Source organism: Mustela nigripes, chromosome 13, assembly GCF_022355385.1.
Source record: "Mustela nigripes isolate SB6536 chromosome 13, MUSNIG.SB6536, whole genome shotgun sequence".
Classification (NCBI taxonomy): Eukaryota; Metazoa; Chordata; class Mammalia; order Carnivora; family Mustelidae; genus Mustela; species Mustela nigripes.
Genome location: NC_081569.1, coordinates 5,235,860 through 5,254,305, shown reverse-complemented (window position 1 = coordinate 5,254,305; position 18,446 = coordinate 5,235,860). Strand labels below are relative to the sequence as shown.

The following is an 18,446-nucleotide window of genomic DNA, read 5'->3' as shown; positions in this document are numbered from 1 at the left end:
CTCTGCCTACTTGTGATCTCTGTCTGTCAAATAAATAAATAAAATCTTTTAAAAAAATAAATAAATAAAAATAAAATAGTCAAAGGAAACAACTGGGGGAGGGGTGCAAGCCCTATCAGGACAAAATACCCTGGGGCGCTGGGGGGGGCTCAGTGGGTTAAGCCTCTGCCTCTGGCTCAGGTTGTGGTCTCAGGGTCCTGGGATCGAGCCCTGTGTGAGAGCCTGCTTCCCCCCATCTTGCTCTGCCTGCCTCTCTGCCTACCTGTGATCTCTGTCAAATAAGTAAATAAAATCTTTAAAAATATATATATATATCCTATAGCGCATCTACAGTGTAATGTGGTGCGGACCAGCAGATCAGAACAGAAAGTCTAGAAATAGACACGAATACATACAGAACCCAGGTACAAGATCATGGTGCCACCTCTAGTCACTGGGTGAGGCTTAGCTGCCTGAAAAAAGATACAGATTAGGTAGAGGGTAGAATGACGGTTGCTGGGGGTGGCTGTGTGTGGCTGGGGTTGGGGACTTAGTGTTAAATGGGTATAGAATTTCAGGAGAAAATTAAAGTAAATGTGAATGTACCTAATACCACGGGACTATACACTTAAAAATGGCTGAATGGTAGATTTTATTTTAAGTATATTTTACCACGGGAAAAATAAGTAAAGACACCACAGTCAGGAAAATTTTTTTTTCTTTTTTTAAGATTTTATTTATTTTTTGACAGAGAGATCACAAGTAGGCAGAGGCAGGCAGAGGGAGAGGGAGAAGCAGGCTCCCCGCTGAGCAGAGAGCCTGATGTGGGGCTCGATCCCAGGACCCTGGGATCATGATCTGAGCGGAAAGCAGCCGCTGACTGATTGAGCCACCCAGGCGCCCAAAATTTCTTCAATCACATATGTGCACACACACCCATTAACCATAAAGGGAAACGCTGATAGAGCTGGTAATAAGCACTTCTGTTGATCAAGGTAAGTTATTTGCAAAACATGCTGAGCATTCCCGGGCACAGAGTAACATTTAACACAAACTAGTGAAACCAAACGTACCATACAGACTGAAAAGCCAGCGGGGCAGAGAGCAGTCTCCACACATACCCATGAGGGACTTGTACCTAACATACCTGAAGAACACAAATCACTACGAAAGCTGAAACAGGCACTTTAAAACAGAAAAACTCCACATGGCCAATAAATAAATAAAAAGCTGCCCAACCTCACTAGTACTGGGGGAACCTGAACGGAAACTACTGCCTGTCCGCCTGGTGTTTGAGCCACTATGAACCCAGTGGGGGGCGGGGGTGGGGTGAGCTACACAGTCCTCTGGTAAAGAGAGCTCGGCCACCAGTTCTACTCTGAATATTCTGCAGATGAACTTGGACACATGCACACGGTGTGTGATCAACAACCAGAAACAAGAATGACCACGGGAGCAGATTCTGGGAAAGGGCCGAGTCGGACGTCCCCGTCTCCGGCCCTAGACAACCATGGCGCTACTCAGCAGTTGGGTGTAACTGTTCGGGAACTCGAGTTTGCTGAAGGCCTGCCGCCTGCAGGGGAAGGCTTGGATGGTGAAAATGGTGAGGAACTTGGGGCAGCAGCCTGCCCCCACCCCCACCACCCTGCAGCAGCCGTCCACATCCTCCCCAGGCAGCCGGCACACAGCTTCTGAGAGTCAGGGCGGGAGAAAGGAACCTGCCCTCCAGACAGCAGGCGTCTGGGCTCGGGCTGCTGCTCTGATTGCAGAGGCGCAGAGAGACAGGCAGCCAGGGTCATGGCATGTCCCTGTACTGTTCCAAGCCTGTCCCCACTCTGGTTCAAGCGCCTTCCAGGAGATTTAAAGGGTCCGTGCCTTTCAGTTCCCCCTTCATTTCTCACTTTTCGCCTTTCACGGGGGAGCCAGACATTAAAGACGGGCACGCTGGGGGCGTCTGGGTGATGCGGTCAGTTGAAGGTCAGACTCTTCGATTTCGGCTCAGGTCGTGGGTGATCTCAGGGTCATGAGATGGAGCCCACGATGGGGGGGGGGGAAAAAAAACCACCCTCAGCAGGGGGTCCGCTTGAGATCCTCTCTCCTTCTCTCTCTGCCCCTCCCCTGCCACCACACAAGCGCACTCTCTCAAATAACAAATACATCTTAAAAAAAAAAAAAAAAAAGCCTGGCATATTCCAAAACTTCTGCATATGTGAGGAAAACCAGAAAGGGATGGCCAAGCCCAACAAAGGCTTAGAAAAGACAGAAGAAGACAAAGTTTACACCTCAGGCTGATTCCTGGTACAGAAATCGCTTACATCAAAAAGAAAACAAAAATAACAAAAAAAAACAGCAATCCTTGGAAAGGGGGAAGAATCCAACTTCCAGAGTTAGCACAGGCTCAACAAGAAGTCACAAGGTACACAGAGAAATAGGGAAATACGGCCAATCAAACAAAAAAAATAAAGGCTCCTGTCCCTGAAAAGCTTAATGGCAGGCATATTTGACAAAGTCGATTTTTTAAAAAAGATTATTTATTTACTTGAGAGAGAAGGAGCAGGAAGAGGGTTAGAGGGAGAGGAAGACTCCCCACTGAGCGGGGAGCCTGATGCGGGGTTCAATCCCAGGACCCGGAGACCATGAGCCGAAGGCAGATGCTTAACAGACTAGGCCACCCAGGTGCCCTGGGCAGACTTTAAAACAACAGTCTTCTTCTTCTTCTTCTTCTTTTTAAATTTTTTAAAAATGATTTTATTTATTTATTTGAGAGAGAGAGAGATAGAGAGTGAGCATGAGGACAGAGGTCAGCAGGAGAAGCAGACTCTGCTGAGCAGGGATTCTGATGCGGGACTCGATCCCAGGACTCCAGGATCATGACCTGAGCCGAAGGCAGTCGCTTAACCAACTGAGCCACCCAGGCGCCCCTCCTTCTTTTTTTAAAATAAAGATTTAATTTATTTGTTTGACAGAGAAACAGACAGACAGAGAGGGAACACAAGCAACAGGGGTGGGAGAGGGAGAAACAGGCTCCCTGCTGAGCAGGGAGCCCAATGCAGGGCTCGATCTCAGGACCCTGAGATCATGACCCGAACTGAAGGCAGAGGCCTTAACCCACTGAGCCACCCAGGCGCCCCAAGAAAAACAATTATTAATGTGAAAGGTAGTTTCACTGTACCTTCAGTTTGTTAACTCCAAATCTTATTTTCTACAGGATTTGGGAGAGACTAATGCATCTAAAAGAATTATTACCTTATGTTCTAAGCACATGTTGTATAAAGATGTAAGCTTAGGACACTGACGACAAAGCAGTGGGGACAGAACTATAAAGTTCTTCTATGTTACTAAAGTTAAGTTGCTATAAATTCAAATTAGAATGTTGTAATTTTGATATTAAATGTAATCCCCACAGGAACCACCGAAGAAATAGCTATAAAGTCACATAAAAGGACATGAAGAAGAGATTTAAACATTTCACTACAAAAAAATCACCCTAGGGGCACCTGGGTGGCTCAGGTGCCTTCAGCTCAGGTCATGGTCCCAGGGTCCTGGGATCGAGACCCACATCGGGGTCCTAGGATTGAGGCCCGAATCGGGCTCCCTGCTCAGCAGGGAGCCTGCTTCCCCCTCCCCCGCTCCCCCTGCTTATGTTCCCTCTCTTGCTGTGTCTCTTTCTGTCAAATAAATATATATATTTTTAAATCACCCTAAACACAAAAGAAGGAATGCGGGAAATAAGGGACAAGAAAGTGATAGCGTGGACAGAAGACCAATAGCACAATGACAGGCGTCAGTCCCTCGTCATCAGTAATTTCAGTGGAAATAGGTTAAATTCTCTAATCAAAGACAGTGATTGCAGGGCGTCTGGGTGGCTCAGTTGCTTGACGCCTGCCTTGGCTCAGGTCATGATCTCAGGGTCCTGGGATGGAGTCCCTCTTGGGCCTCCCAGCTCAGTGGGAAGCCTGCTCATCCGTCTGCCCCTCCCCCTTGCTCTTGCTTTCTCTCTCAAATAAAATCTTAAAAAAAAAAAAAAAAAAAGACAGCAGGGACGCCTGGGTGGCTCTGTCGGTTAAGCCGCTGCCTTCGGCTCAGGTCAAGATCCCGGGGACCTGGGATCAAGTCCCGCATCAGGCTCCTTCCCAGCAGGGAGCCTGCTTCTCTCTCTCTGCCTCTGCCTGCTGGTGTTCGCTCTCTGACATATAAATAAATAAAATCTTTAAAAAAAAAAAAAAAAGACAGCAATTGGCATATGGATAAAAGCATACGTCCAGCTGTACGCTGGGTACAAGGGACTCACTTAAGGTCCAAGATAAGCACAACGGTGACTAGACGGAAGGAGCTGTTCCAGGCAAACGGGACAGCGAGAGGGCGGGAGCTCTACCCATATCAGACAGACCGGACCTGCCATCACAAAGGTACAGGACTCAGAAAAGAACATTACATAATAAAGGACTCCATACAGCAAGAAAACATAACAATTACAAGCATTTTCACACCTAATGACAGACCATCAAAATATGTGAAGCAAAAACTGACAGAATTGAATGGAGAAACAGGTTTTTTATCAATCCATGACGTATTATCGGTTGCAGGGGTACAGGTCTGTGACTTATCAGGCTTCTAGAACACCCAGCGCTCATCGCAACACCCATGCTCCCCAGTGCCCCTCCCCCGCCTACCCCAACCCCTGACCCCCTCCCCTCCAGCAACCCTCAGTTTGTTTCCTAAGATTAAGTCTCTTATGGTTTGTCTCTCTCTCTGGTTACGTCTGGTTTCATTTGTTCCTCTCTTCCTGGATGATCGTGGGAGAAACAGCTCTACAGGAACTTCGGAGACCTCAGTCCCCCGCCCACGGTCATGGACAGAACAACCAGACAGCAGGAAACAGAGGACTTGGCGGCACCGTAAACCAACTAGATCTGACAGACACGGGCACGGTTCCCCGCCCAGGAGCAGCACACGCCTTCTCAGGTGCACACGGACAGTGTCCACAACACACCATGTATCGGGCCACCAATTAATACTCAAAGATCTCACACACAGCCATTCCTACCAAAATACCAACAGTATTTCTCACAGAGCTGGAACAAGCCTAAAGTTTGCATGGGACCACAAAAGACCTGGCTAGCCGGAGCAATCTTGAAAACCAAATCCAGACCAGCGGTATCACAATCCCAGACGTCGGGTTATCTTACGAAGCTGTGGTAGTCCGAAGTACGGTCCTGGCACAAAAACAGACACATAGGCTAATGGAACGGAATGGAAAGCCCAGAAATAAACCCACAATGATACGGTCAGTTACTCTTTGACAAAGCAGCAAAGAATGTCCAATGGGAAAAAGTCTCATCAACAAACGGTGATGGGGAAACAAACAAACAAACAAACAAACAAACGGTGATGGGAAAACTGGAGAGAAACATACAACAACATGACAACAGTGCTGGACCCCTCCCCTTCATCACACACAAAAATAAATGCAAACTGGATTAGAGATCTCAATCTCAGAAACTATAAGAATCCTAGAAGGGAGCACAGGCAGTGATGCCCTCACACCGTAGCAATGGCTTTTCTAGAGACGCCTCCTGAGACAAGGGACATGAAGGAGAACACAAACTACCTTCACTAAAATAAAAAGCTTCCACACAATGAAGGAAACGAGCAACGAAACTAAAGGACGACCTACCTCCGAAGACAACACGCACATGGCCAGCAGACGCACGAGAAGATGCTCGACATCACTCAGCATCAGGGAGACGCAAGCCACGACCATAACGAGAGATCCCCTCACTCCGCCGGCACGGCTGGAATCAAAAAGACAAGAAACAGCAAGTGTTGGCGAGGGTGTGGTGAAAAAGGAGCCCCTCCATTGGTGCGGCCACTGTGGAAAAGAGACCGTCCTCAAAAAGTTAAAAATAGAACTACCTTACTGAGTATTTACCCCAAAAATATAAAACCATGAATTTAAAGGGGTATATGCACCCCTATATGTACAGCGGCATTATTTACAAAAGCCCGAGGGTCCAATGATAGATGAATGGATAAAGAAGACTGGGGGGAGGTATATGGAATGGAATATTACTCAGCCATGAAAAGAATGAAATCCTGCCATGTGCAACAATGTGGATGGAGCTAGACAGCATCAGGCTAAGTGACCTAAGTCCTTCAGAGGAAGACAGATCCCACAGGATTCACTCATATGTGGATTTTAAGAAACAAAAGAGCCAAAAGAAAAAAAAAAAAAAGACCAAGAAAGTGACTCTTAACTGTAGAGAACAAGCAAACAAGTGGTTATCATGTGGGGGGGGGGGGCGGGGGGGGGGGTGTGCAACAGGTGAAGGGGATTAAGAGTGCACCTATCAGGTATCAGGACCAGCACGAGTAATGGATGGAATCGCTCAGTCACCACACTGAACACCCGAAACTCGTACTCCACTGTGTGTTAACTATGGAGTTAAAGTTGGAGTTAAAGTTAAAAACGTAATAAAAATAAAGATATCATACACCGCATCCTCTCTGACCACAGCAGGATGAAATTAGACATCAGTACAAAGAAAAATGAAAATTCACAATATTGTGGAAATCAAACGATACATTTCAAGCAACCAATGGATCGAAGAAAAAATCACGGGGTAAATTAGAATACAGAGACTAATGAAAATGAAACACAATATTCCAAAACTCACGGGCCACAGAAAAAGTGGTGCTGAGGGGATTTATAGCTATAAATGCTCCCATTTAAAAACAAGAAAGAGGGGAGCCTGGGTGTCTCAGTGGGTTAAGCCTCTGCCTTTGGCTCAGGTCATGATCCCAGGGTCCTGGGATCGAGCCCCACATCAGGCTCTGAGCTCCATGGAGAGCCTGCTTCCTCCTCTCTCTCTGCCTGCCTCTCTGCCTACTTATGTTCTGTCTGTCAAATAAATAAATAAATTAAAAAAAATAAGTAAATAAAACCTTTAAAAAATTAAAACTAAAAACAAGAAAGATCTGAAGTCAACAATCTAATTAAACGTAACTAGAAAAACAAAAAAGAGAGAGAGAACTGAAGCCAAAGCAAGCAGAAGGAAGGAAATAGTAAAGAGCACAGCACAGATAAATGATTTGAGAAAAGAAAAACAACAGGGAAAAACCAATGGAACCAAAAGCTGGTTCTCCAAAAAGATGAATAATATTGACAAACTTCTAGGCGGACGGACTCAGGGAAAAAGAAGACTCAAATGACTAAACTCAGAAATGAAAGTGGGGACATTACCACTGATTCTATAGAAATGAACGAGATTTTAAGAGTACTATGAAAAATTGTACGCTAACAAATTGGATCACCTCAATGAAATGAGAAAACTCCTAGAAACACAAAACCTATAGAGACTAAATCACGAAGAAATAGACAATCTGAATTACTATAACTTACTATAACTAGTAAGAAGATTAAATCAGTAATCAAAAATCACCCAACGAAGAAAAGCCCAGGACCTGAAGACTTCCCTGGTGAATTCTACCAAACATTTAAAGAACTACTACTGGGCGCCTGGGTGGCTCAGTGGGTTAAGCCGCTGCCTTTGGCTCAGGTCATGATCTCAGGGTCCTGAGATCGAGTCCCGCATCGGGCTCTCTGCTCAGCAGGGAGCCTGCTTCCTCCTCTCTCTCTGCCTGCCTCTCTGCCTACTTGTGATCTCTCCCTGTCAAATAAATAAATAAAAATCTTTAAAATAAAAAAAAAAAATAAAGAACTACTACCAGTACTTCTCAAATTTTTCCAAAGTATTTAAGAGGGGAGAATGCTTCCCAACTCGTTCTATGAAGCTAGCATAACAATGACATCAAAGCCAGACAAAGCAAGACAAGGTAACTACAGACCAGTATCCCTTTTGAACATGGATGCAAAACTCCTCAGCAAAATACAAGCAAACAGAACTGAGCAGCATTTTAAAAGGATTATATACCATAACCAAAGGGGATTTATTATTGGAGTACCAGAACGATTGATGTAATACACCACATGAACAATATGAAGGGGAAAAAAACCCACATGATCACCTCAATCAATACAGAAAAAGCATCTGACAAAATTCAACACCCTTTCATGATACAAACACTCAATAAAATAGGAGGGGAAATAATTTCCCATAATAAAAACTATATAGAGAAAACCCAAAGCAAACAGAATACTGAATGGTGAAACACTGAAAACGTTTCCTCTAAGTTCAGGAATGAGACTAGGACGCCCATTCTCACCACTTCTATCTAGCACAATACTGGAAGTCCTAGTCAGAGCCATGAGGCAACAAAATAAGTAGCATTCATATTGGAAGAAAAGAAGTAAAACCATCTGTCTGTGGAGACTATGACCTTACATATAGAAAATCCTGGCATCTGGGGCGCCTGGGTGGCTCAGTGGGTTAAGCCTCTGCCTTCAGCTCAGGTCATGATCCCAGGGTCCTGGGATCGAGCCCCGAATCGGGCTCTCTGCTCAGCAGGGAGCCTGCTTCCTCCTCCCTCTCTGCCTGCCTCTCTGCCTACTTGTGGTCTCTGTTTGTCAAATAAATAAATAAAACCTTTAAAAAAAAAAAAAAAAAGGAAAAAGAAAATCCTGGCATCCACAAAGAAACTGTTGGAGTAAATGAATTCAGCAGAGGAGGAGGATACAAAGTCAGTATACACAAAAAAGGATGCATTTCTGGGCGCTTGGGTGGCTCAGTTGGTTAAGCAACTGCCTTCGGCTCGGGTCGTGATCCTGGAGTCCCGGGATCGAGTCCCACATTGGGCTCCTTGCTCAGCGGGGAGCCTGCTTCTCCTGCTGACCTCTCTCTCTAATGCTTGCTCTCTCTCTCAAATAAATAAATAAAATCTTTTAAAAAAAATGCATTTCTATAGGCAAATAATGTACAATATGAAAAGGAAAGTATAAAAATAATTCCATTTACAATAAAATCAGAAAGAATAAAATACTTAGGAATTAACCAAGGTAAAAGACATGTACAATGAAAACTATAAAATGCTGCTGAAAACAATTAAAAACATAAATAAATGGAAAATAGAAATACATCCCATGTTCATGGATTGGAAGACATAATATTATTGATACCAACACTACCCAAAGTGATCTATAGATTCAATATGATCCCTATTGAAATCCCAATGACTTTTTTTTTTTTTTTGCAGAAATAGAAAAACCCACCCTAAAATTCATAGGCAATCTCAAGGGACCCCAAATAGCCAAAATATTCTTGAAAAAGAAAAACAAAACTAGAGGACTCACACTTCCTGATTTTATTTTTTTTAAAGATTTTATTTATTTGACAGACAGAGATCACAAGTAGGCAGCGAGGCAGGCAGAGAGAGAGGAGGAAGCAGGCTCCCCACTGAGCAGAGAGCCCGATGTGGGGCTCAATCCCAGAACCCTGAGATCATGACCTGAGCCGAAGGCAGGGGCTTAACCCACTGAGCCACCCAGGCGCCCCACACTTCCTGATTTTGAAACCTACTAGAAAAGCTTCAGTAATCAAACAGTGTGGCACGGGCATAAGGACAGACATACAGACTGATGGAACAGAGCAGAGAGCCAAAAGTAAACCGTTGCATATGTGGTCAGATGATTTGTGACAAGGGTGCCACAACCATTCAGGAGGAACAGAACAGTCTTTTCAACAAATGCTGCACAGAAAACTGGACAATCACACACAAAAGAACAAAGTTGGACCCTTAACTAATATCATATATGTAAATTACCTCATAGTAGGTCAAGGATCTAAATGTAGGACCTAAAACAATAAAACTCTTGAGAGAAAACATAGGATAAAAGCCTCATGATGTTGGATTTGGCAATGACTCCTTTAATAGGACACCAAAAGCACAGATGACAAAGGAAAAACAAATTGAACTTCATGAAAATTAAAGTGTTTTATTTGTTTCTTATATCAAGAGACCCTGTTAACAGAGTAAAAAGGCAATCCACATTGGGGCGCCTGGGTGGCTCAGTGGGTTGAAGCCTGTCCCTTCAGTTCAGGTCACTATCCCAGGGTCCTGAGATAGAGCCCCGCGTAGGGCTCTCTGGTCGGCAGGGAACCTGCTTCCCTTCCTCTCTCTCTGTCTGCCTCTCTGCCTACTTGTGATCTCTGTCTGTCAAATGAATTAAAAAAAAAAAAAGGCAATCCACAAGACAAAATATTTCAAAATCACATATCTGATGAAGATTTAATATACAGAACACTTATGGAACTCCTAAAACTCGACAACAAAAACAATTCAAAAAACAGCCAAAACCTTTGAATAGGCATTTTCCATAGTAGATCTATGAATGGCCAATGAGCACATGGAAAGCACTCGACATCACTAAACATTAGGGAAATGCAAATTTATACCACAGGGAGATAGCATCTTAGACCCATTAGGATGGTCATTATGGAGAAAAACAGACAACCAGTATTAGGCGAGGCTATGGGAAAATTGGAACCTTATACACTGTTGTAGGAATTAAATACGGTACAGCCTCCATGGAATACAGTACGTAGGCTCATCAACAAATTAAAAATAGAATTACCGGGCGTGTGGGTGGCTTCGTGGGCTAAAGCCTCTACCTTCAGCTTGGGTCATGGTCTCAGGGTCCCGGGATCGAGCCCCGTATCGGGCACTCTGCTCAGCAGGGAGCCTGCTTCCCCACACCCCACCGCCTGCTTCTCTGCCTACTTGGGATCCTCTCTCTGTCAAATAAATAAATAAAATCTTAAAAAAAAAAAAAAGGTAAAAATAAAAATACAATTACCAGATCACCTAGAAATTCCACTTCGGAATATATAACCAAAAGAACAGGAAACAGGGTCTCGAAGAAACATCTGCACACGTAGATTCATAGCATCATTCACAGCAGCTAAAACCTGGAAGCAAGCCAGTACCCATCAACCAGTGAATGGATAAACAATGTGGTCAGTGCTGTGATGGAAATTCTGGAATCTGCTACAACACAGATGAACCCTGAGGACCTTCAGCTAAGTGACATAAGCTAGTGACACGAATGATGATTCAGAACAGTCAAAATCAGAAAGACAGAAGGTACCATGGTATTGGCCAGGGGTAATGGGTGGGGAGTGGCTGTTTAACAGGTAACAAGTTGTGCAAGATGAGAAGAGTCCCTGGGGTCAATGGCGGCGGTAGTTGCACATCAATGGGCATTTAATACTGAGACACACACTGAAAAATGGTTAAGGCGGTATATTTTTTTATGTGTACTTTATTTTTTAAAGATTTATTTGACAGATCAAAGCAGCCAGAGAGGCAGGCAGAGAGAGAGGGGGAAGCAGGCTCCCCGCCGAGCAGAGAGCCCGATGTGGGGCTCGATCCCAGGACCCTGGGATTATGACCTGAGCCGAAGGCAGAGGCTTAACCCACTGAGCCACCCAGGCGCCCCTTTTATGTGTATTTTAACTCAATAAAAGGAAAAATGACCACCAACAGAAGAATATACAATGGGGTATATTCACACGACGGAACACGGCAGGACAGTAAAAATGAATGGACTGCAGAGCACAACACGGACGGATCATACGGTGTTGAAAGAAGAAACACGACACAAAGGGACAGCCACAGAGGGACTCCAGTCACATAAAATCCAAAGCAAACAAACTAAACTCTACCGAATGTGGACGCAGTGGTACAATCCTAAGTGAAAACAGGTGAGGAAAGATGACCAAGACGACCCCTGCTGGTCCCCAATCTCCACACGACCTCAAATCACCCCGGGTCAGCTGGGGGAGCTTGGCGATCTGCCCACACCCCCAGGCTCCCCGCCCCAGAGCTTTGGATTTCATGGTGTCTGCCCTGCTGGCCTTGGCCATGCCCTTCCAAAGCTCTTTAGGCGTGTCCAACACGAGGACGAAGTTGAAGACGGGGCTCTAGGGCAGGGCAGGAGGGCTGTGGCAGGGAGGGCAAATGGGGGGCATCTGGGGGGCATCTGGGGGGCCGGCAGAGGTTTCCTTGGCTCGGGGGTGCTTCACGGGTGTAAGTGTACCATCTACTCTAGCGCACGCGCACTTCACACCCGTGGCTGCGGCTGTCCGCTCTCCTGTTTCTCCACAGCGTACACGTAGGTGTTCCAGAGCCCACAGCTCACGGCCCTGACTCGCAGTCGCTTATCTACAAAATATTCCACATGGCGGGGCCGATCCAAGCTGGTCGTGTCCTGGTGGCCAAGCTGTCCATATTTACCTAAAGTGAAGGGAGCCCCTTGGCCCTCCTCTCCTCTGGGCCTTGGGGCTCTTGCCCTCCAGGAAGAGAGGGAAAAACTCAGGCCGCCCCGCAAAGTGCAGGGTTAACCCACCACTCTGGGCGCTCTGCTCTGGTAATTCAGGAGCCCAGAGCCACAGAGCCTCCGGGACCGGCAGGACACCCCCACCCCCAGGTCCCCAAGAGGCGGCTGCCACCAACCACACCAGGCAAGACGATGTTCCAGCTTCTCGGCTCCGAACGCCAGACATTCAGAACAGAAATTTTTAACTTTTTTTCCTCCCCAGTGCCAGACCAACAGATGTGTCCTAAATGCTGCCTAAGTACTCCCTCAAGACAATTCTTCAGAAAGACCCACAGGAAGCACGAACATCCGCTTCGCTCCTGTGTGGACTCGGACTCCGAGCGCCAGGCTCTGTTCTAGACCAGGGCCCGCAGCACTTCTGTCCCAGACGTCCCAGGGCTCAGGCCCTCTATGCCCTGGTCCCTTCCTCCCCTGGCTTAAACGTCACACAAGCAAACCTCTTACTTACCCCAGCCCCAGGTGTAGAGCTCCCCAGTTCCTACAACCAGAAGGACAGTAAGGGGCGGTCACAAGGCAGTTGTCTAGCGTGGCCTGCCACAGTCCCCAGCCAGCACCTTCCAAGTGTCCCGAGCTCTGCCTGGCAGAGCACAGCACCTTCTCCAACAATAGTCTCCGCGCAGCCGCGGCCGGGGCGGGAAAGGGTCCGGGTGCAAGAGGTTTACCTTCCCGTATGCCAGCGGATGGGCCTGCCTCTCACAGCGGCTCAGGGGTCTTAGCAGCTGGACCGGGCAGGCCCCGTGCTCAGACCGAACGGCCACCGACACCAGCCTCCCCGCAAGAGGAGGGGCCTCCGCGGCCGGACAGCTGGGGGGGCACCTGTCCAAGCCCCAGAGGTTGGGGCTGTTTTCGTGGAGGGAGGCGGCCACTCAGTGCTTGTCGGAGACACCTCAAGTACAGGTTTCTGAGGGCATCACAGCCTTCTCTGCGGCGCCAGCTACGGGACAGGCAGAGGGACTTCCGGCTGCCCGCCCTGCCCTACTCACTTGTCACCACCGCCGTGTGCCGGGAGCCACAGCTGGCCTGGGCTGCCTCCGCGCCCTGGGGCAGATCCAGTAAAGCGGGGAAGGGCTGGATGGCTATGAAGGGGGCCGGGGCTCCGTCCTCACTCCCCACCGTTCTCCTCATGTCGGAGTCACCTTCGTGCGGCCTGCCGGCTTCAGAGAAGCAGTGACAGTGGGGAGCATGGTGACGGCTAGGCGGAGCTCTGGCTGCACCTTAGCCATGGGGGGTGGGGGCGCTGCGGACGCTGACAACAGCCCTGCCATACCCCAGGCCTCCCCAGAGCCCGGAGTCCCACAGAGGGACCTGGGGTCCCAAGGACGACCCATGTCCCTTCCAAGCACTCCAAGGTCTCGGCCGGCATGTGGCCAGGGGTCGGAAGGACAGAAACACGTGAAGAAGATGGACCCTCACCTTCCCTGGCAACAGTCTTTCCATCCTCTGCCAGGCTCCTGGAGGGCAGGGCCAGCTGCCCGGATTCATTCCAGCCCCAGACATAAATGTCCCCCGTCTCTGAAAAAGCGACAAAGGGGACCCATTAAACAGTCTGTGAACTGCATCGTCACCCTCCTAAGCCCCCCTGAATCCACCCAAATGCCTTGTATACCCACCAGCTCCCCGGGGATGACGAACGCCTGCCTTGCCCAAGGCGACACGCCGGGCAGTGCCTCCGGCGGGCCCCACAGCTTTCTGGTTTTACAGGCTCCCTTCCCCCTCAGATGCTTTCCTTGTCATCCTTTCTTCAGAGTCTCCTGGACCTTCCTTTCCAGTTTCACTTCTTCACTTTGTTGCTAAACCGCCCCCTCCCCACCTCCCACGTGTGAACCAAACAAACGCCATCTTGCACAAAGCTGCCACCACGACAGCTCGGAGTCCTGAATGAAGCCTTCTTGAGAACAGCCCCCAGCACACTTTCTCTTTTTAAATCACACAAGTAACAACCCTTAAGAACGCCCTGGTAGCATGAGGTCCTTGGATCTGTTCTGGAAATGGGACAACACAGAACTAATCTCGAACATTCTCCTCCTGGGCGGCCCCCAGCACGGAATCCCAGACGCTAGGGCTATAAAAGCAGGTCTGACCGGAAGGGCGTGTGGTTGCAGCCCTGTTGCAGCCGCCCAACAGGAGTCCAGAAACTCCCTTAGTAAACCGTTTCTTGTCAAGCTGGACCTGTGGGCCTTTCTCTTTGGTCTCCAGCTCCTTGGGAAGTCGCTTCACATAAGCTTCCCTTTCGCGGAACACCCAACCACACATGCTTCAGAAATGCATGCCTGGAAATTCCCAACGGCCTCCCTTTCAAACCCACGGAGCCCACGACACCCCCTTGCTTAGCCCTGGCCACCACAGGCCCCACCAGAGGCCTCTTCTGGAAGCTCTGACCTTCCTTGCCTCTCTCGTAAAAATTACCCATGACAGCAGCTAATTTTTATCAAGTGTTTACTTGGAGCCAGAACTTTAAGCACTTTTCAAATATAACCATTTAATTCTCAGAAGAGCCCTACAGAGAGCTATATGACAACATGCCTATTTTATTCATGAAAAAACAGGGGGCACGAAGAGGTGAAGTGCTCTGCCCAAGGTTAGAAGGGGCAAAGTGATGATCTGAACCTAGGAAGCTCGGTCTCCAGCGTCTGTGCTCCGAACACTGTCGTGAACTCAAAACTTCCAACTTCTTCCGGCCTGAAGTGTGAGACTTGCCATCTGGCTGTTTCTAGTCCTGTGTTCCCTTCCCTCCAGCCCACGCGTTTTCACATCTGTCCGCGAAGCCAGTCTCCTGACAGGAGACTAGGGGTTGGTGGTGTAGGCACATGTTTTTTAAAGCTGCCCCCACCCCCGCGGATAGAAGCGTCCAGAGCCCAGCCAGAGCCCCAGGTGCAGACCCTTACAAAGACCACCTGCTCCCTGCCTGGGAATCAGCTGCAGCTGCATGGCCTGCCAGGGCGGTGGACATAGGATCCCAAACGAGGGTCTCCGTTCTGGGCTCGCCCTCACCCCCATCCTCCTCCCTGTGCGCATCTGTGGGGCCACTGTGTGCCGCACATCACAGCCACCTGACCCCCTGCATCCTTTCTTGTCCGTTCTCCTCAGCTCAGCTGCCCCCCACCCCTTCCTGCGCCCTTGCAGAGTGTTTTAGGAAGGTAGCCGGGCTGGAGGGGAGGGATGGGAGAGGCGGGGAGGCCAGCAACAGAAGACAAGGGCAACAGTCCGGTGGGAGCGCATCATGGCAGGGCAGAGAGAGGGCTGAATCTGAGAGGCGCCCAGGAGTCCTGAACCGCAGCCCGATTAACATGGGATGAACTTGGAAGGAGGTCTGCCTAGACCACCCGCCCACACTGGAAGAGGGGGAAGAAGGTTTGGAGCCTAGAAGACCTTGAGTCTGTCACTTACCGCTCACACACACGGAGTGCCAGCCACCCGCGGCCACCTCAGCCATGGGAAGGCCCTGCAGCGCCTCCAGCAGCCTCGGCTCCGGCGTGGCCTCCAGAGTCCCGTGGCCCAGCTGTCCGTGCCTGAGCGAGGGAGAGCCCAAGCGGGTCCCCCACCCCTTCCTGCCCCAGTCACACGCAACGGGTCCCCAGACGGCCACTTCCCACGCTCACCTCCCCCTCGGGACCAGGTTTATCTGCCCCCATCCCCGCCCCGCCCCGCCCCCGCCCGCGGGCCCCACGCGGCCACGCCCCTCTCACCTGCCCTGGCCCCAGGAGAACACCTGGCCCGCCTCGTCCAGCAGCAAGGCGTGCTCGCCGCCCAGCTCCAGCCGGCGCGCCCGCAGCTCCGGGGCCAGAGGCCGGTAGAAGGGCGGCCGCGGACTCACGTAGGCGCGCGCGCCGGGCAGCAGGGGCAGCGCCCGGGCCTGGGGCTTCCCGCCCGCGGCGTCTTCCTGCCCGGCCTCCGGCACCAGCGTGTGAGTCCACAGGGGCTCCCCGCGCAGCGCCGAATCCGGCGCCCAGGCCTGCAGCTCCGGCCCGGGCCCGACTGCCGGCCCGGCGCGCAGCACCAAGAGGAGCGCCTCCGAGGCCCACGCGTCCCTGCAGCCGCCAGCCGCGCCGCCGGCCGCGCCCGAAAGTTGCAGTTGGCCTCCACCTGCGGGAGCGAAGGGCTGGCTGGGGGGCGGCCGGACCACGCACCCGGGGCGAGGGCGGAAGTGGGGCGGAGAGGGGCGCTCACGGGTCACGACGGCGGTGTAGCTCCAGCTGGCGCTCACGCGGCAGACGTCGGCGCCCGGGCCCGGTGTCGCCAGTGGCTCGGGGCTGTGCACCTGCCGCCCGCGCCCCGAGCCCAGCGCCTGCCCGAAGCCGCAGAAACCGAAGCCGAACCAGGACCCCCGGCGCTCCTCGGCCATGCTCGGGCCGCGCCCTCTGCTGGCCGCCACCTGAATGGGGTGGGAGGCGGAACCGGGTTAGGAATCCCACCAGACTGAGGAAGATTCTGGGCCGCCTAGAATGGGGACACTTGCCCTGTCTTCCCTTTAGCTCAGGGAAGCTCATTGTCCCACAGACTGGACCCCAGGTACTTAAGTGTCCTCTCCCTTAGGCGTTGTCCTAGGATCTGTGCACCTCCAGCTCCCAGTGTCAGGCTCATTATCCCATGTCATCTTGGGAACCAGAATTACCCCCATTTGACAGAAGAGACTCCTAGAGAAAGTAACCCTCCCACAATCACACAACTTAGGACCAAGAGGGGCAGAGGGCTGAAATCGAGGCCCACCGGCTCCATACAATAGTGCTCTTCCCACCAGGGCAAAACAGAGCGTTTGGGAGACAGCGCCCTGTGCGGCTTCGCCAGCCCCAGGGTTCACGTGCTTCCCTCTGCAGGGAGCGGTGCCCGTGTCCTTGGTCCATCACTTAAACTTTCTGAGTGCAACTCAGTTTCTTCAGTTTTACAAAGGCACGGCACAGGAGAGGGCGCCGCCTGCACGTACCCTGTAGAACCGTGTGGAACAGGTTCTGGCCCATACCACGACGGGCACAAGGTTAAGTCCTGGCTTATTAATGCAGGGCTTAGAGTTTATTTTAGAAAGTCCAGTGGTACTTACTAGTTCTCAAGAGACCTATACACAATTTCAGCCGGACCTCACCTAGTCACTTATTCGTTCTACAAGCATTTACTGATGCCGTCCTTTGGGCGGATGAGAGAGACGGCTGGCTGCACCCAGAGAGCTCACACGTAAATGGGGAGACAAACATACAGTCCCGCGTCCGCGGTTACAAAAGCAACACCGCTTTTTCCATTCGGGGTGCCTGCAAAGCTCCTTGACCCGTACCTGGGCTCCTAACCCCTTCCGTGCCCAGTCCCAACCCAAGGGGGCCTCTGACCTTTGATCTGGACCCTGTGCCCTCCACCCTCCTCGGGCAGCTCCTCCCGACCCGCAGTCACGAGGGAGGAAAAGCGGGGATGCAGACAGAGTAGCCGCCCGGGACCCAGGGGCGCGCCGCCGCGGAGGAAAGGTTTGAAGAGCAGCGGACCGGGCCAGGCGCCCATTGGCTGCCGCAGCCTCCCCGGGCCAATCGCCGGCGAGGGCGGTGACGTCACCGCCAGGGGCGGGCAGCCGCAGGGCGGTGCTCACCTCCGTACCCAACTCTTTATCCGTAGTCCCGCCCGCCGCCCGTCCCGTCCGCCGCGCGTTTCGTCCGATCGAGGTCGACCCGGCCCTAGAGCCTGCGCTGGGCCGCTGCAGCCTCGGGTGTGAGGTCGGGCAACCTCCGGAGGGCGCGGGCCCGAGGCAGAGGTGGGCCGGACGGGGTCGCGGAGCTTGGGTTAGAATCCGAGCTGCAGAGCTGGCGAGGAGCGACCGCGGCGACGCGTGCACCCCGCCATTCCTCTCAGCCCGGGTCGGCCGCGGCTCACGACCCGCACGAGAAGGACTCAGGCCCCACAGGAAGCAGCCGTCCTAGGCGCCTCGGCGAGTTTGGCCTCTCTTTGGCTCGGAGCCTGTCACTCATCTCTGCGAGCCAATGAGCTTCACTCTCGCTCCCAGAGCAGAAGCAAGCTCTCGCGGCTCTCCGCCCCGGCAGGTGGTGGAGCTCCTGCTGTCACCGGGACGAGCTACAGGATTTTTCCTCGAGGGGAAAGCAGGCCCCAGATGCAGAGCACTGCCCGAGTGCAGGCCACTGGGAACTCGCAATACAAAGACAAGAGTGTTGACGGACCAGCACTGAGAAGTCCAAAGCCA

The 18,446-nt window shown here is 51.1% G+C and overlaps 1 protein-coding gene across 9 annotated transcripts in view; it reads right to left on the bottom strand.

Annotated features, from left to right (window-relative positions):
* Positions 1–18,361, bottom strand: part of RCCD1 (RCC1 domain containing 1) — a 25,477-nt gene extending 7,116 nt beyond the window's left edge. For 3 of the 9 annotated variants that reach the window (XR_009398990.1, XR_009398991.1, XR_009398989.1), the window contains exons 1-9: positions 17,841–18,361; positions 16,442–16,646; positions 15,961–16,357; positions 15,662–15,783; positions 13,688–13,786; positions 13,258–13,428; positions 12,723–12,752; positions 10,733–10,844; positions 5,657–5,774 (exon numbers count right to left, since the gene is read on the bottom strand). Coding sequence is in view for 3 of the 9 variants with exons in the window: in XM_059371549.1 (XP_059227532.1) it covers positions 11,999–12,171; positions 12,723–12,752; positions 13,258–13,428; positions 13,688–13,786; positions 15,662–15,783; positions 15,961–16,357; positions 16,442–16,616 (1,167 nt within the window). In the remaining 6 variants the exon portion in view is untranslated. Of the gene's footprint in view, positions 1–4,689; positions 5,196–5,656; positions 5,775–10,732; positions 10,845–10,883; positions 12,172–12,722; positions 12,753–13,257; positions 13,429–13,687; positions 13,787–15,661; positions 15,784–15,960; positions 16,358–16,441; positions 16,647–17,589; positions 17,726–17,840 lie in introns of those variants that run through there. The other 6 variants (XR_009398992.1, XR_009398993.1, XM_059371551.1 and 3 more) reach the window with 6 other exon arrangements.
* Between the last annotated feature and the right edge of the window lie 85 nt (positions 18,362–18,446).